This window comes from Symsagittifera roscoffensis, chromosome 1, assembly GCF_963678635.1.
Source record: "Symsagittifera roscoffensis chromosome 1, txSymRosc1.1, whole genome shotgun sequence".
In the NCBI taxonomy this organism is placed as follows: domain Eukaryota; kingdom Metazoa; phylum Xenacoelomorpha; order Acoela; family Convolutidae; genus Symsagittifera; species Symsagittifera roscoffensis.
The window spans coordinates 91,269,427-91,295,303 of NC_087062.1; the positions used below are offsets into that span (position 1 = coordinate 91,269,427).

General features: G+C 38.5%; 3 protein-coding genes across 7 annotated transcripts in view; 1 reads left to right on the forward strand and 2 right to left on the reverse strand.

The window, feature by feature from the left end:
- Positions 1-25,877, forward strand: part of LOC134852115 (uncharacterized) — a 380,695-nt gene that overhangs the window by 320,798 nt on the left and 34,020 nt on the right. The gene's annotated exons all lie outside the window — the stretch shown is intronic.
- Positions 2,829-18,497, reverse strand: LOC134852091 (uncharacterized). Of its 4 annotated transcripts, none has more exons than XM_063868385.1 (5): positions 18,473-18,497; positions 10,760-11,154; positions 9,085-9,108; positions 6,403-7,119; positions 2,829-6,212 (listed from the first exon to the last, which is right to left on the reverse strand). In XM_063868385.1, exons 2-5 carry the CDS (start codon positions 10,974-10,976, stop codon positions 3,178-3,180), a joined length of 3,993 nt encoding a protein of 1,330 aa, XP_063724455.1. In that variant the 5' UTR covers positions 10,977-11,154; positions 18,473-18,497; the 3' UTR covers positions 2,829-3,177. The 4 variants fall into 4 exon arrangements, with proteins under 4 accessions (XP_063724455.1, XP_063724450.1, XP_063724443.1 ...); XM_063868380.1 differs by lacking the exon at positions 18,473-18,497 and adding an exon at positions 11,327-12,197; XM_063868373.1 differs by lacking the exon at positions 18,473-18,497 and having other exon boundaries at positions 10,760-11,313.
- Positions 17,428-18,418, reverse strand: LOC134857214 (ciliogenesis and planar polarity effector 2-like). The gene has a single exon (XM_063873588.1). It carries the CDS (start codon positions 18,387-18,389, stop codon positions 17,589-17,591), a length of 801 nt encoding a protein of 266 aa, XP_063729658.1. The 5' UTR covers positions 18,390-18,418; the 3' UTR covers positions 17,428-17,588.

The following is a 25,877-nucleotide window of genomic DNA, read 5'->3' on the forward strand; positions in this document are numbered from 1 at the left end:
AAAAAGAATAACAAACAAAAAATGAAAAAAAACTCAAAAAAATTTTTGCCAGGGAAGTACAAAATTTAGTTATTAAAACAAGTTAGCGTTTGAAAAAGTCAGAATTTTTAGCCTAAATAACAAATTTAACAAATTATCATCACTTTATTTGGTTAAAATTAAATGGAAAACCAACGACTTTAAACCAATTTTTTCGTCATTGGATTTTTTTTGAAATTTTAAATGTCGTTTGAATTAAGACTGAAAGGGTTCTATTATGTTATGTATAACTCATCCCAGTCCAAGGATTATTTGTGATACGTGATTTTGCACTGAAATAACAAACACTTAAACACACCCGAATAGAAAATTCTTCACCATTTTTAATTATTGGATAAAAAAAAGGAATATAAGCCGACATAATCAAAGCCGACCAATTTTTGCTCCGAAATCTACCAAAAGTTTTCAACGCGAATACAAATAACTTTACAACTCGTAGAGAGCAGTCAAATAACATATACAGGCAATACAAGTCATAAGTTTGCCTGAAAAACGATGAAAAGGTATATATTAGAAATATAATTTCGTCCATTCTTTGCGGAAAGAAAAGTTTGCTACCCTGTTTGAGCACGGTTGCTTTTCGAAAGTGTAAAATAATCGGAGGTGTTTGAAGGAAACAAAATGCGAGCTAAATGAACCGACATCACCAAGGCATATAGCCTATAAGCTGGAAATCAATCAATTTTTTGCATGTATGCCGACATAGTGTCCACGAGTGCTATATATGAGAAAATACATGGTGGTTTACACAATTAAGAAACTAAACAGACAGAACTCCAGTCCCAATTTTTTAGAGTCAAAACTCATTAGCAAAAATAATTCTAGACCCTATAATTCTAGACATAACAGTAGTTACTAGCTTCAGTAGTTTAAATACTAACATACAAAATTTCGAGGTTTTTTCGTCTGGACCATATCCAAAAATGCAGAATTGGAAGTTTTTTGTTTAAATTTATGTTTTTACTTGCCAGTGCAAGTAATTTGTAATCGGTAACTCAATTTTTTTCTTTTAAGTAACTTATCTTACAATTTTGTAAGTCTCTTTTTATTTGGCGTGAAGGTAATGCCGTTGCTTTGGCATTCTAAAGTCAAGAGTTCGAGCCACGGGCGTACCTTGTTTTTTTCAGTTCACAAGAAAATTTCATTCGGCCTAATAACCTAAAACTAATCGCTCGAAGCTTTTTATGACAATTTCTTAGGGTTTTTTCTGTTTTCGAATCAGCGGTCGTCTGCTCACTTAATGTCGTCTTATTGGCCACTTGATAAATGGTGTTTTTAATGCTGGTTTTTATTTTACCGACTATTTTTCTGGAAATAAATTTTTGATTTATTCCAAAAAAATCTTTGTTTTTCAAATTTTATTACCTAGTTGGATTGCAAGTAATGAGAAGCTCCGCTACGCCTCTGTATAAAAAAGTGAAAATATTTGCAGAAAGGAATGAGTTAAATAACTGAATTTTTTTCAGCCAGGATTTTGAATCAATATATGCATATCATATAGTTAAAAAAAGCGAAATAAAGTACTTCAAATTCACTATGTTGCTCTTTTGCAGTTTAGCGATTTTAAGCCCCTTTGGTCTGTCAACTTATTTCGGTTAGTTTTCTTCAAGCCATCTTGAAATAGCATATTGAGGATTTTGTTTGAACAAATTAACAAGTAGAAAATACCCAACAAACGTGATGGCTTGTGATACTTTAAATTTCAAAAATCTTATCCTGCAAAATAAACATAATCGACCTAATTAGCTATTAGATATACAATTTTTTTATACGGTATCATTGTTTATCAGCTGGTACATCGTTGCGGAAAACTAATTCAAGCTTTTAGGACCGAAAAAAATCCCTCTGTACAACAAACTTAATTGATGAAAATGATCAGTTCGAAAGTATTAGAGGACTAATGAAATCATAGCCAAGAGACAATTAGAAAAGAGTCAATGAACGCAAGTAAACAGAAAAAAAATAGTTTGTTTTTTCGAAAACCTCAACTTTTGAATTTGAAAAAAATAGATGGCCTTAAATCTCAAATTTCTCAAATTTCTGCTTTTTGATAAAATTAACCCAATATGAGAAAACTGGATCAAAATGTAAAATTTCTAATTCGCTGAGAAATCTGAAAGTTTAATTCCACTTTTCGAAACTAGAAACCGATCACGTTTTCCGTGACTTCTACACTTGCTTTTCGGGTGCAATTTGCTTTCCTTCAACTTCGAACTCAATTCAAACCGCAAAAAAAGCACAAAAAATTATCACGACCCGTTTAAGAGTCTTCACGGCGTACACCGATTCTTAACAATTGCTTTTTTGGCTCGTGTCAGACACTTAAAATTAGTTCAGGCATCTTTATAAAAAAAACTTACCGGTTCCTCCACCAAAATGGGCATTGATAGGCAACGAATTCGAAGTTTTGGAGCGATAACGCAGTCCCTACGCTCCCCACCTACTCTCAGTCGATGGCTCGAGCCCCAGCATAATCCGTGCACACTGCTTGCGTTTGAGGCAACAATTCTCAGCCCAGAAAATAACCAAAAATGCAAGTAGTTCGCAAGCAGCGGCATTACAATGAATATCCGTAAGGAACAGTATGAATATCCGTCATTAACCTCGTGGAGGAATGGTCTCATCTTTATTCCCTATTATCACGACTCTTGTTTATTGCTTAACTCACGGTATATCTATCCCACGAATTCTAAAGAGCTGCGAAACATATTCCACAGAATTTCACCTAATTTTGAAAAAAATCTGGTCCAGGTTAACAACCCATCGCTAGTTTCTTACCTTGATAAAACCCAGGACAAAAATTTGAATTAAATTTGCTGACAGCCATATCGATTGTTAATTTACAAAATTATAAAATTAGTCAACTTTCACCAAAACACCATAAACAATATCTTCCGAGTTCATCTTCAAAATACTACTAATCAATGTTTCAATACTAGCATTTTAGAGCGTAGTAGAAAAAAGTGAAATAATCTGCGTTGGAAAGCGTAATAGACAGACAATTGTGTTACAGGCATCATAAACAGGAATTGAAATTTACAACTAATGGAAATTAGGACAAGCAGAATCAACAAGATAGAATCCCGAATTAATCTAAAGAACGGAGTCAATCACTAGTCAAATACAGTTTGGAATCCATTACGCCACCGGCTCGAAAGTGTGCACCAAAATCTGGAAATCATCAAACATGGTTCCCAGCTCTGCGACTGTCAACAAGGCCAAAACAGTTAAATCCAACACTTCCCTCGCTCGATTCCTGGATAAAATCCTGAAGGCAACGCCGCCTAGTGAAATAGAACCTTGCGCACACGCTTCCACAGTCTCAAAGAGTGACGTCAACATCATCAGTTCTTCGGGAGCGTTTTCAGGTGTTTGTTCATTCTTCCAAATCAGCTTACAAGCCTGCTTCCCAGTACTTTCTACACTATCTGCCACAGTCATATGTGAAGATTGATCCAACTCCTGTTGCACTTTTCGCCAGAATTCGAAGTTCTCTACACCTTCGCATACAAAGGAAACTGCGCTTCCTTCTTCTGTGACATCTGTCAACATCAACTTCACCACATCTGTCGCTTTTTTCATGAAGTAATCCTCGCTGTGATTCATTGGGCAACAGGGCAACTGTTCATCTTCTGTAGAAGAGATCCTGAACCTGGTCAAACACAGTGGAGCCAAAGAATCATTGCAGACCACACATTGAGGCGCTGCTTCCAGGCACCGCATCATCAATTCGTCGCCAATTGTAGCCATGCAACTTTTGGAAACTTTCCAAGTTCCACAGTGCGGACACGTAGGGTAGTCTCTCTTATGAGCCAGTTCTTTCTGTTTCGCTTTTTCCAAAAGATAACCAATAGCACACACTTCTTGGTCATCTGGTCCTTTTTCAGCCAATGATCTGTTGTAGAGTGCTTCTAACGCCCGTCTCACAGCTGAGTTTAGTTCGCTGTCGGTCAATCCCAGATCACCGAAGTTTTCATCGCCAACATTATTGTCTCGCGCAAAATCTCTCAAATCTTCGAAGCGCTTCTCTATGATAGCTGGCAACATTTGGGCCAACTTGAACACCGATTGTTCCGGATTGGCAGCGAAGCAATTTTGGATGGAAGCATCCGCGCATTCGCTCAACGTAATGTTATCATCTGTTACATGAGTATGGTCAAACGTTTCATGCTTCGGGAACAGGTCTGTAAATTTGGACGAATCATTGTGGGTCAAAATAGCTTTTTCTTCTTCCGAAAGCTCATCAAGCAGCTCTTTGCAAAGCGCTTCACGACGAACAGGGTCCACGTTTTTGTTGTTCAGAATAGTATCATGTGCAAACACTGCCTTTTCCAGTGGGGTCAGCTGCGATATCCTGTCATTATTTTTATCCACGAACGCTTGATAGTTGGGCGCCTCAGCCGCTTCTTCAATAAGATCCTGGTCCAGGAATCGCAAACATTTAGCCAAGTCTGGGTTGTTTCTGCATATATCATCGATGACATCTTTTGACCTCTTTTCCGGTTTCGAAGTTTCAGTAGCACCTTTTGCCAGTTGCTTCTTCATTTTCTCGATGTTTGAAATATTACTGTCGCTTGATTTCACTCCCATTTCAGACTCTGTTATAATCTTCAGTAGACCTGGATTATTGTATACACTTTCGGGGTCAATCGCCGACAGCGAATTGAGCAACGATGAGTCTGGAATCTGATTTGATAATTGATCATTGATGAGACGATCGCATAGGTCCTCAATAACTGGCTCCGATGTTTTCAAAGGAGGAGTTATCTTCATAGCCGCTTCGTTTCTTTTCTTAATCATATCGTCGAACTTTTTGTCTCCATCCGGATTCGCAGCATCGTCGAACAGTGCATTACTCTTCGCAATAAGATCATCAATATCGTCAATTTGATCACTCGAGTTAGCAAACGTCGGATTCTCCAAAACAGTTTCGAGGTAAGACTCAAAGGTAGGATTTGCAATCATCCATGCTAGCGACTTGTCAGTTTCCAGAGCTCTCATAATTGCATCATAAGTCTTTCCGTCTATATTTTCTGGATCATAGCCAAAATCAGAAGCTTCTATCCAATCATTCACACTTGCTGGAGTATTTTCAGCCTCTCGCTTCTTCTTCATAGCTCGTCCGGTCAAGAGCAACATTCCGACTTTGCCCTCTTTCGAGACAAATAGCTTTGCAGCGTCGCCTGCGACTTGTTGGATCAAATCATTGATAGCTTTGTCTAAGGCCTGCAAAGATTCAGGGCTTCCGTTCTCTCGTTTCGAGGCTCGCAGAGCATTAATGTAATTCTGAAATTTAGACTTGAACAAAGGACTCGCTGTTGTCGCCAGAGAACTGACAGCTCCCTTTGCAAACACTCCTAGTCTAAGTTTCTCAAAATCATCTTCATCCAACGATGGAAAACTATCGTGCGAATTTTTCAAGCTGACGGCGTTGGCCAATTTCAAAGCGAACTTCTGTTGAAATATTTCGGGTTCACCGTCGGTTCCCAAAGCTGCTCTAAGAAGGTCATTGCCGACTATGACGCCCGCATTGACACCAAACTGTTCACTTTTCAGTTCATCGCAGCTCACTAATAGCAGTGCTTCTTTACTATTATAATCCACGTCTTCGAACTTCGGATCCGAATTCTCCTGGACAAGAGACCTTTCAAATGACCGAACATAATCGAACAGGTTTTTGTAATGCGCAGGCGACACTGTATCCTTAGTTGCCAATTGTCTGTTCTCTTTTCTAAACAACTTAACTTCTCCCGGTGCCTCTGTAGTAGTCGGCGTTGATGTCAGCTCCTCGACGACATTATGATTAATGGTCTTCGCGCTTTCCAGAATAGGCTTGTCATCAGACTTGAAATCATCCAGCATCTTTTTCTGATCTGCATTCGGGAAAAATTTCAGACCACGCCCGAAAACATTTAAGCCCAGATCGTTTTGGATAATGATCTGAGGTGAAGTTCTGTAGAGATAACTCAGCTCTTTCACGCCGTACTTTTGGCCTTCCGACTCCTTTCTGACTGTATTCTTATATTCCAGGAATGACTCATTTACGATATCTGAGAACTTGTTCCCTGTCACCACGTCTCCCCACGGTTTGTTCTTCATTATGTGCCACAACACAACCGACATCAGCGGAATCCTGAATCTTTTTTCCCTCACAAGGTTGAACAGCTCCGCTCCTGCTCAAAACAAAATCACATAGCGTTGACTCTCGAGTAAGCTCACGATGGATCAGTTTAACTATTAACTCTGAGCTGGTTAGTGCCATTTTACATGATAGTGATAACATTACACATAGGACATCATTACATACACGTTTAAAAAGCTGGCTACTTTGCATTACTCTCAGAATATTAAAAAACTACAAACCAGTGCGTTTATCTTCTGGCAGATTATCCACAGCTTCCAAAACCTCCTTTAGGCTCCCGTCTGCAGACCTGAACAGCATGTGGATGTAATGGAACAGCACGTCTAAGTTATCGGTTCCCTTTTTGTCCATGGAGAGACCCAAGAAGAACTTGCAGTCCTGGACCGAGAAGCTGATGTTGCTCTTGGACACCGCTGGTTTCTCATTTTTCAGTCTCGGCTCCGTCAGATATCGCTCCCATGTCTCGTCCAGAAATGCATCATTTGGCGACATTTTGAAACCTTTTGTCCTTTTACGAGACAAATCACAGAGCGAAACATACATGAATTCAAAGAAAATGTAAGGCAAAGCAAACGGTCCTTCTTCGTGAGTCGAGGATCCCAAGGTCCCGTAAGTCTCCCAGTTCGGATGAATTTCCTCGATCTCTGGATCCCTCATTGGAGCAGCGCTACTTTGACATACGCAGTATAGATCGATCAGGTCATTGTCGATGAATCGGGAGACTATCTTCGGTTTATGGCACTTCATGCAGAAGCACTGCGGATGGCAACATTCGAAATAAGGTGTCTCGTCTTTTCGGATCTTGTTTCGCACAATCTCGTCGTCAACTCCCACGAGACCTTTGAAGAAGAAGTAGGGCGCGGCATTGGGAACGCCTCTTTTGAACGCCTTCGCAGCCCAGTAATGATCAGCTCCTTTCTTATCCGATGCACTCTTTCCTAAACAATTTAACAAGTTAGAACATCTGCTTTGGACGATGAACACAGTGGCTATGATGGAACAATTATGGCATATGAATTCGGGGATCTCTTCCAGAGAATCTTAAGGGCAATCCTTCGATTAGCTCAAAAAATCTCCTAAAATTTCCGAGATTCGCGTTAATCAACTAAAAAGAGTGAGCGCCGGTTTTTTTTAACTTCGATTAATCTTGTACCCATGTGATGGTAATTTAGTGCAATTAGGTTTTGCAAAAATAGGATACGCATTCACTGCAAATATTGATGCCTAAAAGTTTGAACAAATGTTTGGCGAGGATTTTGAGCTCTAAGACACCATTGAATTTGAACAAACACTAGTTCCTATTTACTCGACGACTGTTTCGTATTTGTTCCATTTGAGAAGGCCGAGATCTTTTGAGAAGCTCTCACTGCTGTCCTGGATCCTGACTTTCTAACTTTGCTTTGGTGTATTGAAAGCGAAACAAAAGTCACGTGTGAAATCATTCAATAAGGGGGTATTTATTTGATCTCAAATAATAAAGCGATACTTGATGTCAAATGAAAAGTATATATTTGATCGCTAATAAGAAAGCGTAGCACAAATGGTCACAAGACATGGCGACATTAACTTCTGCTGGTTTATCAAATGCGGACTTAGCTTTGTTCAGATTTGAGCTTGAATCGGTTTTCATTTTTTTTTTCATAAAACCGATTGTTCATTTTTCAAGGTCACGTGAACTTTCACATATTTCAAATTGAATAAAAGCAAGCTATCTCGGATTTTGACTTTTAAGCAATGAAATTATGATTCTTTCATAGTGTTACAAACTGTATTCAGAATACAAACAATTTCAGCTCAATCGATTATTTCTCAATTTAAAGGAAAGAATTAACAGAGTAAAGTCATTGATATATTTGAGTGGCAAAAAATACACCGAGGCTGAAGTTTCAAATGCTGTCATTACTTTGCTAGATTCTTCATATGTTCATGTATGATATGTTGATAAATTTTTGCTTCTGGATGTGGTATGAACTCAGCAGCATCGATGAAAAATTTACCACAATAGATGTTCGAAACCTGAGGACTCACCGGCCATAGCTAAGAAAACATAACTAAGTAAACATTCGAACCAAAAAGAAAACTCAACAGCCTTCGCAAGCCAGAGTGCCAGTCAACAACATCGAAGTATTTAACCTTTTTAAAAGCATTTTTAAGATGGTGCTAGGTAAATAAGGTGACATAACATTAAAACAACAGGCACTATAAGATGATTAAAGAAATCTAACGCAATTGAATGTCCTCTTAGTAGCTTTCGTCTTAATTTCCAGCCCTTTTCAAGGCTTTGCCGCGCAACGGCTCAACAACAAACAGCCAAAAGTATATTTGAAAAGGGTTAATGAACAAACAGCAAAAATTTCGGATATTTTTTTACCATTCTTTACAGATTGCTGAATCTCAAAGAGTGAAAAGAGACATCAAAACACTCGAATTGAATTGATTGTAATGGCAAACATCGCCAAAAACAAATTTGAACAACGCAATTAATTTAGAAATCGGGTGGATTTCAGCTAAATTGGTCGGAATTAGTAAAGAGAACCAAAATTTTGAGAAGACTTTATTTGATTTTAATTTCTTCCTTGTTAGAGCTTTACTCTGATTTTTCAATGTACCCTGCTAGAAAAGCTGTCTAAATGTTATAATTTAATATATCAGAAAAGCCTGACATGTTCATCAATTCAAATTTGAATCGGAAACCTTTATTATATAAGTATTTTGAAGTCATGAAATAAAGTCTAGGTGAAAGATTACGTAACAGGGCTAAAAAACAGCTCAATAAGTTCAACTTATTTTTTATCAACACTTAAACCAGAAGCGACACTTAGGTGAGGAGTGTTATTAAGCAGAGTTTTGCGGACATAACGCCCAGTGACAAGTTAAGAACCGCAGCCATTAAAAGAAGAGACCTGATCTGTGAATCCACGATGAACCTAAAATTATCAAAACTTCAGAGGAGACAGTGGCAAGTGGCAACTATAAAATCAATTATTACTTTCCACGACAGGCGAGAATTTCTTCGCTTAAGAATTGAAATATCAATCGCACGAACTTTATTTGCATATTTTTGAATTTATTGTTCCGACTTTCGATACGAAAGTAACGGAATATGTGCTCGGGGTGGATTTTTTTCTTCAGACAAATTTCGACTTTTTAACTAGCCATTTTTGACGGAAATTTTTTATATCATTCGAAAGGCATTGTTGTTCTGAGCTCAAATTTGAAAAGATATTTCACCTGTAATCATTTTTCGCCAAGTTACGGGGGTTCAAAGATTGCAATTTTGGCCTATTTGGGACAATTAACGCACGATATAATTCGCGCTAATAATGCGTAAGCGGAGAGTTAATCCGTCTTAGAAATCGTTCCAAATTGGTTAAAAGAAACTTATTTGCCATAATTGGTTTGTTACAAGGAGCGAAATCTTTCCTTTTGTACTTTATATGGCGTGTGGGGAGATGATTTTCAGCAAAAAAATTTCAAATTTTAGAAAAAAAAGTTTCATTTTTTTTATTTCATTGAATTTTTTAATGTTATTACTGCTCCATAAACCTTAAAAGGCAGTCGGAACATTCAGGGCTTGGCCCTGATACGAGCAGTCTTGGTTTTAAACTGTCGGTAAAGTAATTTCAATTAAGTTTTCAAAATTTCATACTTGAAGCTAGCTTTCATACAATTGTGAATTTGAAATCGCAGGTCCGGTACAAAATAGCATGAGCTCCTCTTACAAACTTTTTTCTTCCTTTTTCTTCAAATTACTGTCGTTTTTTGCGCGTGCTGTGATGAGAGAACTATACAGACGCATATAAGGTTGGTGAGTTGAGTTTTAACGACGATTAATTGGTGAATTAGGCTTAATAAAAACAGTTGTCTTCAAAAAAAGAAGAAAAAAAATTTCTTAGTTTTATCAATTTTTTGCACAATATTTTTAATAGCTTTTCCGAGTTATCTGTAGTAACTTTTTCCTACTAAAATCCTAAAATCGCTTTTCTGGCTCAAAAACTCAAAACTTTCAAAGCGGTTTTCCTCGACACAGGGACAAATTTTTGAATTTTCAAAAAAATTGGTTCGAATCACGGTTGAAAGGGCTTTGTTATGACACAATCGGATGATTTATTTATCATCCTCAGAAATAAGCCTTTAAAAACATCAAAAAAAACATAATCAGACAACATCATAACTTATCAGAAAAGCAAACCAAAGATGTCCGGCTGCTGTGCAACTAGCACAGAATGTTCCGACCATATTATTGAAAAAACTTTTTTTCAAACTAGAGTAGTTTTTTGTGCGTGGTGTGATAAAAGGCTCAGAAGAAAGCCTAGACTTTTGAGAAATTCGACGGTCACAGTAATATAGGCAAACTGAGCAACAGCTTGTCAAAGTATGACCAGAAAAAAAATACAAAACAATTCCACAAAACTTAGAAAAAATATTTTCCATTTTTTTATATGCAATATTTGAGCGAAATAGTAAAGATACCATATTAGCTCAATTTCTAATCAGCAGACGTCAATAACATATCTATATCATAAATTGAGAGCCCATAATATTTAAACCACATTCAAATGAATTCACTTCTCTTACCTCCGAAAACACTTTGATGTGGACCCCAGCAGGCAGTGCAGAGATCCAAGTGGACGGAACATACGAACTTATTCTTCACCACTTCAACTCCTGGGATCTCTTGGACGTAGAGCTTGTTCTGGATTGGTTGTTCACACAAGAAACAACTTGCATTGCTACCCACCGAATCCGAGTTCTTGCCCGGTGACGATGTCGGTCCTTCGCTTGGCCGACCCATTCTGTACTCACAGTTAACTCTTCTTTACCTTGTGGTTGCTAGTCGATCGTTATGTAGAAAGCGGAGAAAATAGTATGTATTTTGGATTCAGCAGGCAAATTGGGCTACGATAGCTTCTGTTTTAGTTTCCTCAAATTAGAGGGTCAGCTCAAAATGTTTCCCAAACCGCTCAGTCAATCTAGAAATGAAGAACACAAGGTTTGCAAATAAGATCTATGTTTCTCTCGAACTGCACGAAAACTGAACGAAGCAAAGATATGAGACAAGAAAATGGCGTTTAATGAAGTCAAACTGATAAATGACTGCATATAAAGAGAACTATACCATTGTTCAGCTGAAATCTAACTTACCCAATTAAGAACACAAATGAGACGCGGTTTAGAAAATAATTAGTCAGTCTAAAAATGACCTATGCTTCACCGGTGGTTCAGTTAGTTGAGAATAATAAAAATGAAGTGAGTTTGGAATTATTCAGCGTGAAATGGCGTTCACTTAGTTGAGAATGAGAAAAACGAAGTGAGTTTGGTATAATTCAGAGTGAAATGGTCCACAAGTTCAGACAAGTAACCACGAGTGGCATTTTAACTATATAATGACACTTTGTTGCTATTCTTTCTGATTGTTTTTATTTTATCTGTTGTTTATATTTACTGAATACTGAAATACCTTAAGTGAAATGACTTTGTGGTAGCAAAATATTTTGAACTAATTCAGATGGTAAAAGGCTAATTCTTTCTTGTTTTATCCTTTGTAAAATGTAAATCTACAATTCTGAGGGTTCAATTGAATATCCGCTCGTTTTCTTTGAAGATTGAAAGAAAATTTTTTTGTCGACCTTTTTCGTCATCATCTTAGGCTAATTTGCAGATGAAGCGCACTCCATTTTCAACGCGGATTCTACCCATAGCAAAAAAAAACGTAGGAAGAATTGCTCGCATTTTTCATAAAATGACACTAAAGGTTTAGAGCGATTTTGAATGGCACACAATGGAAAGCAATTCTATGTCTTTCCTACAAAATTGTTGGCTATGATAACGCAGACGCCCTCAATTTCAAACTGATTAAACAAAAAATGGTTCCATTTGAAGGGCAATTTGAAATCCCAACGAATCAATCACAAAGAAATAGCAGAAGTCTAGCACGCAAGTTATGAAAATCTAGCACTACTCATTTACACACATTTACACACAGAAGGCTATGACCAAATCTGACGGCCAATTAAAATTGAACACATGCATGAATTATATGAAATTATATGAAATGTACCAAAACTACTATATAAAAAGCCAAAAAAGCAAATTAATCAGTGTTAGTTTCATCTGTATTTCAAACTTCTGTATTTCTAACTTAGACCTCATCTATATTTCAAACTATCTATTTAGATATTAGATATTTAGATATTTCTAGCCCTTCCCTCCCCATGTTCTCGATTTTACCTATTCCTTTTTAATCCGACTTTTTATTCCGACTATTAGATATTTCTAGCCCTTCCCTCCCCATGTTCTCGATTTTACCTAGAACAGTCGAAACCTTGACATAAGCGGCAAACACATCAATACTAGCACAACGATTCCTTTTTAATCCGACTTTCGAAGAAAATGGAATATTTATGCTCGGTGTGGTTTTTTTTATTCAGTTAATTTTGGCCGATTGAAGAAATAATTTTCAACAAAAGATATAGCTCATTGAAGATATCGACATCCGATCAAGTTCTGGGGGTTAGAAAATTGCCGAATTTGCCATGTTCTGGACTTATCCGCATTTTGAAGAGTTTATCCAGAATGTTACAAGCGTAACGCGAATTATTTATGCGTGGCGAATTATTCCGCACAACAAAATTGTTCCAAATTGAATTGAGGCTAGCTAATCGGTCGTATTAATTTCGTAACTTGGATTTTCACTTTTGATCTTTGGTATTGTCCAAAAATTATACGTTTTCAATAATTTCTTTTCCCAAAAACTATTCGATGAATTAAGGTACAGTCGGAACATTCAGGAATTTCATAATTTGCGATCAGTCTTGTTCAGCTTAGGGTTCCTTTTGCTAAAACTCGAATAATGTGAAGTCAATAAAAAATCCCTGATTTATTGAAAAACATCAGCAGCACATTATGGAGCGAACAAATATAAATGCTGTAGAACAGAATTGTAATTCACCTTGCAAAAAACAGAACGTTTTAGACGAGCCGAGAAAAGATGGGATAAATAATAATTTACTCCTTACAAGATACAACAGCAATGACACCTATATAAAAGTAACATTAACATATTATCCTCTTCCAACTTTTCCTTTACTAAAATTCAATCCTTTACTAAAATTCTTATCTTTTACTGAAATTTACTAAGATTCTTAACCTGCACGTGTTAATTCAATTCAGGCCATAAATTAAGACTCAATTGAGTCGCAAAATCATACTTTCTGTTGTGAAGACGCAATTTACCACTTTGCCTAAAGATAGTACCTTATCACAATTAATTAATTTTAGTTCGCATTTTTCACAATTTCCGAGTAAAAGGAATGCAAATTATGTCATTATGTCTATTTCATCATTCAAAAAGGCAACAAAAAATGAGCCAAATGACTTGTGGATTGTCGCAATGCGACCGTCGTACTCCCATAATTGATGACCACGAATATACGAAAGAGCAAGAGGCGAAAAATGGTGACGAGAACTGAAATGTTCAAGATGGCATTTCCACAAATAAGGCGATAGCTATCACATTTGGCTATGATCGGATGTCTTCACGCAATGAACTTAGCCACGAAGTCTTCCTTGGTCGAATTGACGCAAAAATTGTTCAGAAGATAAAACAGGATAGTAAAACCCACATAAATCGAATAGTAGCAGGATGATTGTAACCTGCCTGCAATACGTCGCGCAGAAAAAAGAAGTGCAATTGGCTTTACGATCTCGATCTGCATTGAGAACGGCTCTAAATCGACAGAAAATATCAGAAACACCCGTCACCTCACCAATCGTTGATAGGCATTTCGAAATACCGCAACCGTTTGATATCTTCTGCCTTTTCGACAGCGGTACCGAGCAGGAGGAAGGAATACTTACTTTCGGCGACCGCGATAATGTGAATACTCTTCAGTTGGACCAAGACCTGTGGCTTTGTGGTGGCACCTTTAAATTATGCCCAATGCAACTTTATCAAATATATACAGTCCATAATCAATTGACAGGATTTGATACCCCGTGCGTTTAGGCTCTGCTTCCCAATGAAAGTGAGCACATCTACAAGAAGATTCTCAACAGTTGTCACTGCTTGCGCAGAACATCAAGCCGAACCGTAAGTTCCTCGTTTCCGTACTCTCTACCTCGGAGCACGGGATTAGAGTCGATCTGAAACCATTATACGAAAGCAAACGTCAGCTGAATTTGGCATTATGACTCATTCCTGCAAGTAAATTCGTAACAAATGACATGGTTACCGTTGCGTTTGATCACGTCGTCGAAAAATTTGCGAAAGTTGCTGATCGCTTTGAGTTAAATGACACCATAAATGAAACATAGGCGCTACGCGCAATACACCGAAGGCATAGAAACTGAAGCAAAAACCAAACAACTTGAACAAGTAATAATTGAAGAATAACAGTTCTAGAACAAAAAATCGTACTAATACATGTATACACCAAAATTTTGCTATATCGAGAAAGAGCCTGAAATAACAGTTCTAGAACTAAAAATCGTACTAACACATGTATAGGTTAAATTTTTGATATATCAACGAAGATCATAAAATAACACTTCTAGAACTAAAAATCGTACTAACACATGTATACACCAAAATTTTACTATATTGACAAAGGGCCTGAAATAACAGTTCGTGAGCTATAAATCGTACGAACAGATGTATACACCAAAATTTTGCTATATTGGCAAAGATCATGAAATAACAGTTCGAGAGCTAAAAATCGTACTAACACATGTATACGTCAAATTTTTGCTATATTGACAAAGATCATGGAATAACAGTTCTAGAGCTAAAAATGGTACTAACACATGTATACACCAAAATTTTGCTATATTGACAAAGATCATGGAATGACAGTTCAAGAACTAAAAATGGTACTAACACATATATACAATAAAATTTTGATATATTGACAAAGATCATGAAATAACAGTTCGAGAACTAAAAATCGTAATAACACATGTATACACTAAAATTTTGATATATTGACATAGATCATAAAATAACAGTTCGAGAACTAAAAATGGTACTAACACATGTATACGCTGAAATATTGCTATATTGACGAAGAGCCTGAAATAACAATTCTAGAGCTAAAATCGTACTAACACATGTATACACCAATATTTTGCTATATCGACAAAGAGCCTGAATAAACGTTGTAGAACTAAAAATCTTACTAACACATATATACACCAAAATTTTGCTATATTGACAAAGAGCCTGAAATATTGACAAAGGACCTGAAATAACAATCGTAGAACTAAATGTCGTACTTACGCATTGTAGTTCAATTTCTATAGCTATAATAAAATACAAAAGATTGTGTTTGTATGTGTAGCAAAACGCCTCCTGTCGTTTCAATCGGCCAATCGTATAAATTGGCATGTAGACTCATATGGGTCTCCGGAATAACTAAAAATCGTACTAAATACATAAATAAATAAATAAATAAATAAATAAAAGCAAAAGTGAAATGTACAAATAATTAAATAGACATGAAAAAATATATATGAACAAATAACCAAACAAACAGACCCATAATATAAATAAATGAAAATAAATAAATTAAATAAATACACATGCAGAAATAATAAAAGCAAAACTAAATGAAAGAAAGAATAATTAAATAAATAAACAAAACACGTGATAAAAATAAACAAAAATAAATATGTACATACATAAATTATAAATAAATATAAGCAAACTAAACATAATTAAATAAATAAAAGAACAGATAATTAAATAAATAAAGATGAACAAATAAAGAAACAAACATACGCAATCACGTGACATAGCGCGATATAGTCCAGCCCACATGATAATTGATAACTGTGGACGTTATTTGTCGACACTTGACAACAGACAACATTAAAAAAAAACCCGTTACACGATACCATAACACCTTGACTTAAGTCTTCGGTGTAAAAACTAGATGAGATTGCCTCCTCTTTTCAAAAAAACAACATCAAAGGAGAGACAATAAGTCGAAACAAACGAGAGCCATTGTTTCCGATAACATTGTGAAACCACTCGCAAGAAGCCGCAGCTGGCCCGGTAAGAACAACAAATGCCGAAGAGGGATGGCACCTTGGCCAACTAAAGGGCGTGGGAAAAAAGCAAACCCCGTCTTAAAAGTACCAGGAAGTGAAAGAAAAGAGTAACAAACTTTGTAAAAAGATTCAACACAGACAATTAAAAATTATTTATACTCTCTTGCTCAATTCAGCTGTTCTTAAATGTCAACTTCGCAAAACTTTGTAAAATTTCAATCGCTTTTTCGAAAAAAAACTACACTTTTGAGGTCTCCGCCGTTCCAGTGGTCTGCGATTTTTGTAGGTGATAGAGGCCAATATCAAAACAATTTATCTTTCTCTCATTCCGCCCCATGTACCGGCTAGGCTTGGTATTGGGGAGTCTACCTCTCCTTCTGTAACCAATTAGTCAAACCTTTAGTACAAGTCGAATTTCACTTAAATTTTGACTTCTCGGTGAGTTGATCTTTCAAACTTTTGATTTTGAAGCACATGCGTTATCCACTAAGCTGTATCGACTTGGCGTGATACGACTTCTGTTCATTCAATAAACAGATGCAACGCATTTCTTTTACAAATTAGTCAGATATATTTTTGCTCGTTCATGCTTTGATTGCATTTTAGTTTTGAACGACTTATTGTACATTGCTCTGAAACTTTATTCACATGCGGTATCTATTTCATGATCAAAAATAACAAGTTTTCGATATCTATTCAGGGTTATAATAAACGGAACAGTAAATAGGTGAATTGGACACAGATGCTAAACTTCGCTACGCAAATATTAGCGAGAACACGACAAAAAGCAGCTCTATAAAAATTAGAAAAAACATCGAACGAGCAGAAATCCGGATACGCCTCGAATTCAATCTAAGACCAAGTAAGACCTAGAGATAATGAGTCTCAAGAACTAACCACTCGACCACTAACCGGTAGCATAACACTAACACTCACTAAAGCTGGCTAGTGTAAATATACTTTCATATATTGAATATATCAAAAAATTCTATGTTCCAGCGGTTCAAAACAACGCTCGAATCACTTTACTATAGCTCAATGAATTTAGGGTCAGTGACATCCTATGTTGCAAAAATTTTCAAATTTGAGTCAAAATCGATTTTGTATTTATCGCAAACTCCAGACACAGATTAGCGGATTGTATAACCTTTGTTTCCGCTCAAAAAATTACAGTCAAATTCGAAGCCGGAGGTAGATAAAATTCGTAAATTAAATTTAAAATCAATAAAGCGCAGATTTAAAAATAACCCGGAATAAAGAACTTTCAAAATTGAGAAACTTTCAGAACTAACAAACAAGACACCTTATGTCCAAAAACAGCTTCTATTTGATTTATAATTTATAACATACGGATGACTTATTGTAGGGATGTGTCTCGTAACAATAAATAATTGCAGAGATTGTTCATAAACGAAACCACTTCGGCATCAATGCTCACTCGTTTTGATTCGTCTTCAGTGGTCGGAAGTGCTATCGATGGCACATTCGCAGTCGAACTTACACACTTCAGCCTGAACACAGGGAAGAAATCTCTTCTGAAGTCAACTAACTCTTGCTGTGAGACTTCTATCTGTTGCACCGAGTCCGCATGAGTTCCAGCCACTACTATTTCGGGTGTTAAATCTGACATTGTGCAGTTCATGAATTTATCTTTCATTGACTGAATATAATTTGGCAACATGTCAAAGCTATTTTTATTAGTTAGAGAAAAGGCAACGACTAATGCCTCGCACCCGTCAAGCGCTAGTTTCACGACATTTGGGTTATTTTTTTCAGCTGAAGGTCCATACTCGAAGAAAATGAATTGAAAGTACGCTACTTCGCCACTACTCTTGATCTTGGCAGGCCAATATCGAACATGTCCGACAAGCCCTGGTGTCTCAAAGTGCTTTTTAGGAGTTGGATTTCCACATAACTTAGCAACCAAAGAACTTTTGCCAACCTTTCCGATTGGACTGCAGATAAGAACTTTGTGTTTGATTAACTTTTGCCCAAACTTATTTGAGCCAGCGTTATTGAAGAGTATTGATGGGCGTTCCAAAAGACCACACGAAGAATTGCTTGAGCTAGAATGATAACACTTTGACGCATTGATATGAGATTTTCCATCAGGAGACGAACTCCAATCGAAATCGATGAGAACTGAAGGCTCCATCATCGTGATTACAAGGAGAAACTACAACATTGCATTCTGAAAAGAATAAAAATTGGTTAAAAACTTTCAAAGCAAATTTTACTCACATTTGGTCAGCGGCAAAAATCAATATTTCAGTTTAAGGAAAATTCAATTTTGAAAATATTTAACACCAAACAAAAGCAAATGTATATTTAACGCTAAACTGCTAAAAGTTTTTTTCATTAATTAACAGATAATTTTTTCAATTTGGAGTAATCTAGCGGTACATAAAAAGAAAATATTGACTAATTGGTTTTTACATTTTGCCTCTAGGCATAACGATTGATAGAGCATCGCCGTATTCTCCCCATGACAGTCTTTTCTGCTGAAAAATAACGATCCAACAGGTTAAAACAATTAGCCAAATGATTCCTCCAGCAGCTGATTTGATAACGTAGCCTTTAATGAATCTCTGCTCGGGGTATTCTGCTTTAAATAGTTCCCGGCAGAACCAGATCGCATTCACTATCCACAGAATCGGAAGCAGTAAAAAACCGAACATGTAATAAGTTTTGCAGATATGCAGTTTTTCCGAGCCATTTAACTTGGACAGATTCATCTGAAACTCACCAAGATAGTTAACGCACATTCTGACGTTCATTTTCCTATTTAGGTAAAACTTTGCATGCTTACTGCCAACCATGAAACAAATCAGTATGAAGAATTAAACAAGCGAAGCAAAGATCTTTAAAAAAAACAAGTTCAAAAAAAGGACCTTCCGCGTAAATGTGGTCCAAGTGCAAGCAGGTTGAGGCACTCCCAGCAATAAAATAACTGCAACAAACCGACATGAACAAAGAGGCAAAGTTGCACTTCGCATACACAAGCAAAAATGTGACCGATTTCATGACCACTTCGCAAACAGTAGAGAGAACAGGACAAAACAGCAAAACATAATAAAACTAGAAATAAGCCTCGATTTGGTAAAAATTCGGCTACAACTCGGATTCGATCTGCAACCTAGAGATTTATGAGTCTCACACACTAACCACTTACGCTTAAAAAATAACAAACATTAGCCACAAATAATGCAGAGAACAGGTGAGAAATTTCCAATGCTACAGAGCGTGATTATATCAAAACTATCACCAAAAACTGCACTTTGCCACAAAAAAAAGAAATAACACTTCAATAGCTGTAGAAAAGTCTAAGCCTCAACACAATAAAATGAAATGAAGATTAGTTCGAAATTTCAGATTAGTTGCTTACAGTAAAATTAAACAAGTAAAAATTGCTTGCATTTCACTGGTATAAAGTCTTTTATTATTTTCTTGAGCTTTGAAGTAGTGTGGTCAAATATTCTTAAAATTACTGGCAATGAGTTCCAATTTTTTGAAGCGAGGTGAAATATGGTTTTTTAGAGCAGTTGAAAAGTGATTATCATAAAATTTTGATGTATTGCGATTATTCATTCTGTAATTGGCTGTCGGTAATTTTTTTGCATTACAGAAAGCTTTCCTCTTAACGGGTAAGATATTGATCTAGATAAGTTACACATTTCAATTCGATTTTGTTTTCAATTCCGATATAAAAAATGTTTTCACGCAGTGCGGCGTAGGATTTCAGTTCAGATCTGAAAAACCTTTAACTGCTTTTCTAGAGGAATCGGTGAGGTCGCACCGGTTTGTGGCAAAAAAATGCTGCATAATCTAGATGAGATAAAACTTAACAAATGAACATGGCAACCAAAGATATTTTAGGCAGCTGTTGTCCAATTGTATCTTTACTCTGATTTCCTTGAAAGCTTTTTGCTAGATTATATGAGTTTGAAATGAAAGATTAGAATTTAGATTCAAACCTAAGTTTTTGCATTCAGATTTTTTCAAAAATAACAAGATAGTCAGATTTCACTTTTTATTTATCAACTTTTTTCTAAAAAAAAGTTTCAAACTTTTTCTCGATGCAATTAAATTTGAATGACTTTCAGATAAAAAGGAATTAAGTTCGTGTAAGGATTTTTTTAAATTGACTCATTGAGTCACTTGAAAATATACTTGACGCAGACACCATACAATTATCTGCACACTGTACCAAAATTCATCCATCGCAGTAGTGATTCCGCATATCATTCGTTCATATATTGAACAGCAACGGACGCAGTACTGTTCCTTCAAACTGACTTCTTTCGACTTCGATCCAGTCCGAAAAAATTCGATTCACATTGACTCTTAGAACACGTTTATTCAAAAAACTTCTAATATTGTAATAGCTTTTGTTGAAAAACCAAAAAAGCATAATTTTTTAACTAGAGTAAAACGAAAAACAGAATGAACTAACAATGAAAGCTTTTTTTGTAAGTTAGGTAAGATCAAAAACGTTCGAACTAACACACTAACGCTTGCAAGCTGGCTTATGTAAACAAATTTCAAATTATAACTCACAAGTTACTAAAAAAGATTAAGAGTCTCACGCACAATTTTTCTAAAACTCCACTCACCCCTTCCTAATTAACGCTAAATTTAGACAAATGTAGGTAGTTTTGATTGCAAACGTCAGGTGAGCTTTTTATCGCTTTCTTCTTGACCACGATGCCGCACACGTACAATCAGTAACGAGCGCCAGAATCTTCTAAATGCCTTCGTTGCACACTTCTCGATCAGTCAATTCCAGTCTCAATTTGAAGCACACAAGTACTCTTCCACCAATGCAAAACCTTATTCCCGCATAGTGCTACAATTCCATAAAAAGGGTTAAATGACAAAGATTCAATGACCGAGCACCGAAAACGCCTATACTAGGACCCCAATTATACTTAGGTTTGAGCCCTTCAAATTTCGTGAAGACACTAAAAGTTTATTGGTGATTTCTTGTATCATAGCTGGATTTAGAACAGAAAACCTTCCCAACAAAACGATAGTCCACTCATACAGGGGCAGTAGCATGAAGAAAAAACTGAAAGTGTTAACTAAATATCCAACCTCGTATCCAAGATGCGTAATTATATGGATGGCACTAACTGTTTTCGAAAGAGAAAATTTGAAAACCTGAATGTTTTTTCGACAAAATTTGAGGAATCAATAGGCCCTTTAGTGCAAAAAATTACACCTGAAATTTTGGTAACATACCACCATTTTTGAATAACGTAGAGACAAACAAAATTGTGGACTTTTAGAATGAAAAAAGTGTCTTTACATACGGCTTACGGCTTAAAATCTGGTTATCAGGTGGTGAAATTAAAAACAAAGATAAAAAGCAACAGCAAAGGGAGATTTCCATATTGGGAAAATTTTCAGTTAAATGACAAGAATGCTGTCCCCTTTCTACGCAATTGTCTCAGATCTTTCAGATGCCAAAACTCTAATAACTTAGCCCGCCCAAAAGCCGTACAGAATTTCAATAATCAGAAACAAAACATTTCTGCAAATGGGATCCATATTTATCATCGGCCCCGCAGTACTTTCAAAAACTTTGCTATGCGCTCAAACCCCCACTGAAGTGGAGTGAAGGGATGGAGCCGCGCTTCATCAGTTGGAACGTTGCAGCCGCGCACACATTTGAATTCACATTTCCTGATGCTTGGAGCAGGAAAAAGATCAAAGCACCACCTTCCAGAAGACCAGAGGACTCGGCTGATATGTGGAACGAGGTGTATGCTCCCACGGATGACTTATCAAGACTGAGGTGGGCAGGAGAGGTGAAAGTAGTGATGCTGGAAGTGGCAAAAGAGTGCAAAGGAGGCTCATACATAACGACAGAGGACCTGGCACCACATGGCGAGGAGTCCGTAGAATTCCTGGTGAATGATGAATTGTTCTATCACGCAGGAGACCTGACTGTACCGGCGCGGCCGGACTCGGGCATAGACACACGACAAGGCCCTTCAGGACCGAAGCCGAAAAATGATGCGGATGACGATGAATTGATGGATCAGGACGATGATGACATCAGGGGAAAGACAGAAAAGCCGGGTGAGACGGATCTAGGAGCGCTGGAGAGAGACTTGCTGGAGTACCAATTTAGTAAAGACGACGACGGGGAAGTCGATGGGAGTCTGTTGCTGATGACGCCATCGTCTTTCATGTCCCCTACAAAGGAGGCGTCGGCCGAATTATCCCCGATAGACTCAATAAGTCAGGCGAGAGAGTGCCGAAATAGGGATCCACGAAGATTGCTCCATGAGTCATCAAGGAGGAGAAAGATTGAAGAGTCAATGAGGGTATGCTTCCTGAGTACGCTACCGGAAGAGGAATGGGGAGATATCAAAGTGAACTAGAAAGCAAGACAGGGGCAATCTGGAACCGAGTGATTTTCATGGAAAGGTCATGGAACGTGATACTAAGATTTGGGATGCAGTCCATAATGAAGGTGGGATTGAACCAACCCATTATGCGCGAGTTCCTGGAGAAAATATTGAACTCCATAGAGTCTGATGTTCTGACCGAGTCAGTTACGGAGGACAGTGCCGATGATCAGCAGGTCACGAAGAAATTACCTGTCAGACGAGCCAAAAAAGGGCTGAAGTGGCTGAAAGGGAAGACAGGAAGTCGAGCCGTGAACCAGAGAGTGGTGAAGTCAAAAGCCAGCGCAGTGGTGGCCTCTTTGACGGGCGCAGGTCGTTCAGGCGAGAGCGGGCAAGGAGATGTTGCGACGCTGACTGGGGGAGAAAAGGAGAACCTGATACCCCTTATGCTCTTGGCAGGTCTGACCCTAACAGCCACCAAATCAAAAAAGACCGCACGAACCCTAGCAGACACTAAACTAGAGATGGAGATCATCAGTCAGTGTGAATCTGGAGGACTTGATGATTACAGGCCCTCGCGAACCAACATGGCCAAGATGAAACTGGAGGGACAACTCGACGTGGTCGAGTACAGTCGGGTCACTGTGCCGGAATCGGTCCACATGGGAGATCCAGCAGGGGGTTATGTGGAGATGTTGAAGGCGAGGAACTCCGCGAGAGGGCACCTGATGGCTTGGAGCGAGAAGCGAGCCATGCAGGAATATCTGAAAGGTCTTACGGAGAATTCTAACCTAAATCGGAAAGAATACGGCACGATAATGTCCTCGGAGGCGAACGAAATCGGGCTGGAAAAACTACTGGAAATCTCTTGGAGGGCGGCCCTCCAAAGATACTTCGACGAGACGATGCATGCGCCTGCGACGGTGGCAGCATACCTGGCTCACCCATGCACGAGAACTGACCTGCAAGTAAGGCTGAATATGAACCGGGCATCGAGAAGGCGGAAAATGAAGCCAGTAATGATTTGAAATCAAAGGAACAGGAGCTGGAGTTGATGGAAGCCCTGCGAGCGTTGATTTCAAAAGACAATTCTGCGATAGCCTGGGCTAAGCGTAAGGATGCCCTTTGCTTTTAAGGTTCGTGGATATGCCGTTGGGTGTACCAAGTAGGGAGTCGAATGACATGGAGAGCTATCGCAAGTTGGAAGAAGTGAGAAGGTATTGCAACAAAGGGTTGAAAGTGAGCCGGGAGTTGATTGAAACAGTCAGGGGACAGAAAGACTTTGCAACACTAGGGAAATTGAAGTCGTTCCAATATGTGTCTGGCATACCGGGGATGGCGTATAATCCCTTCGTGAATGAAGAAGCCAGGGAAGTGTACTTCGACTATGAGCAAGTCATAGTGCTCAATTTCTGGGTCGAACGGATTAAGGAAACTGGAATGCTGATGGTGGAACAACCCAAGCTGGGAATTATTTTGGAAGAACAAGTGGTCGAGCCCTCGGTTCCCGAGCTGAAGGGGCAAGTGAGTTTTGGTTGTGGTTCTTGGGACGGTCCCTTGAAAACCAGCCTAGTAACCATGTGGGAACTCATGAAGCCTTCATGGTGTCCCCATCCTAACGCCGGTTTAATCTGGGACATGACGGCGGATATCACGTTAGACCTGGATGATGACGCGAGTCTACATGATCTGGCCATGATACACCATCTGCTGGCCATGAGGATGACAAAGCGGAAGAGCAACCCATCCACGGAGCCATCCGAGGAAAGTCCATCGAGCAATTGGTTGAGGCAAGGCACCTGTTTAGCTCAACATAGTGGGATGGAAGGACATGTTTGCAACTTAGGACACTGCCTCATTACGCTGAGCGAGCAGCATCGACAACTGGCACGATTGTACGGAAGATTGAGCATGTCGGATAAGAGTGGCATGGAGTTGGTCGCGGACTGTCATGGGGTGACGGATGTAAACTTGACCACTGCCTTGGGATTTTGTAGCATGACGAGCTCGATAGAATCGCTCAAGCGCCTGGAGCGTGCCCATGAGCTAGTGACGTCACTCAGCGTGGAAGTATTCCCTGGAGCATTGCATACAGAGCAGAAGATTGGAGGATGGCTAGAAGCTCTTGAAAATGAAATGAATCTGAAGGATAGTGAGGCCTATCATAGACCTACTGGTTCAAAATATCTGGTGGGTTCAAGCTCCGCACCATATTGCAATAGTTGGTATCCTACACACATGGTGGTGATGGATGCGAGGACGCAGCAGGTGTTGATTGACCAACTTTTCTCTGTGCCAGAGTGCGTGAGGTTGGCCAGAATGTCGGAGAGGTCATATGATTTGTTGGCAAAGATCTTTTGGGCAGTCCCGAAGAGATCTGAAGGCGAGTTGCAAGACGTAGTGGGTGAAGAGTTGCGAGTTCCAGAAGCAGAAAGCGAGTGGAGCGTTACCCACTGAATTCCCCGCCATAGAAGAAAAGGACGAGGTGCATAGAATAATGATTGAAGTGGAACCGTTGCTGGGAGCCTCAGGGTATCGGACCCGAAGGAACATACTAATGACCCATGGGGAGTATCCTTGCCACTGCTTGGCGCAGACGTTATGGTACCCCAAACGCGGGAATCTGATGCTAGTATGGGACGTGGAGGAGTTGTACTCTATGGGGTTGCCCGATCAGAATCAACAGGTGCCAATCGTGGTGGTCAGTGCCATGCTGGCAGTGAGGTGGTTGGAGGCTAACGCGGACACAAGTGAACAGGAGACGGCCATGCCCACTCCTGAGCAGCTGAGCAACGTAAAGATGAGCCGCAAATTGGATCTTTTCAGAACCACCTGCAAGGTTCTGAGAGTACCCAAAGCCATTGAAGAATTATGGTCAAGGCAAAGGTTCCGTGCAGTGATGACGTCATGGATGTATGAACGCGCGAAGCGTCACATGTCGAGGAACACGGAAGCCTATCAATCTTTCCAGCTAGATATAGGACCGGGAGCCTATAAGAGAGCATTCCTGACACACAGAAACGCCGTCACCACGGCGTTGAAGCGAGTAGCTGGAGCGCCTTGTGTAACTGAAGATGAGAAGAAAGAGGTCTTAAGAGCTGACCTAGAACAAAATGTGAGCCTGTGTCTTCACAACAGCTTTTGCAGGAACCGGGAGCAAAAGGTGAATGTGGACTTGCTACCGAGAAAACGTCCTAGAAGACAGTAAAGCTGAAGATCAGGATGGAGAAGCAATGGAATGAAGATGATGGAACGAAGAGGATAAATGAAGACGTGAAGAAGAAAGGAAG

Coding starts and splice junctions, on each gene's coding strand:
- LOC134852091 (XM_063868385.1), bottom strand. CDS start 10,976: ATGGGTCGGCCAAGCGAAGGACCGACATCGTCACCGGGCAAGAACTCG. Junction 7,120..9,084: donor ATCGTGGATTCACAGATCAG/GTCTCTTCTTTT, acceptor TAAATTGTTTAG/GAAAGAGTGCATCGGATAAG. Junction 6,213..6,402: donor GCCAGAAGATAAACGCACTG/GTTTGTAGTTTT, acceptor TGTTTTGAGCAG/GAGCGGAGCTGTTCAACCTT.
- LOC134857214 (XM_063873588.1), bottom strand. CDS start 18,389: ATGATGGAGCCTTCAGTTCTCATCGATTTCGATTGGAGTTCGTCTCCT.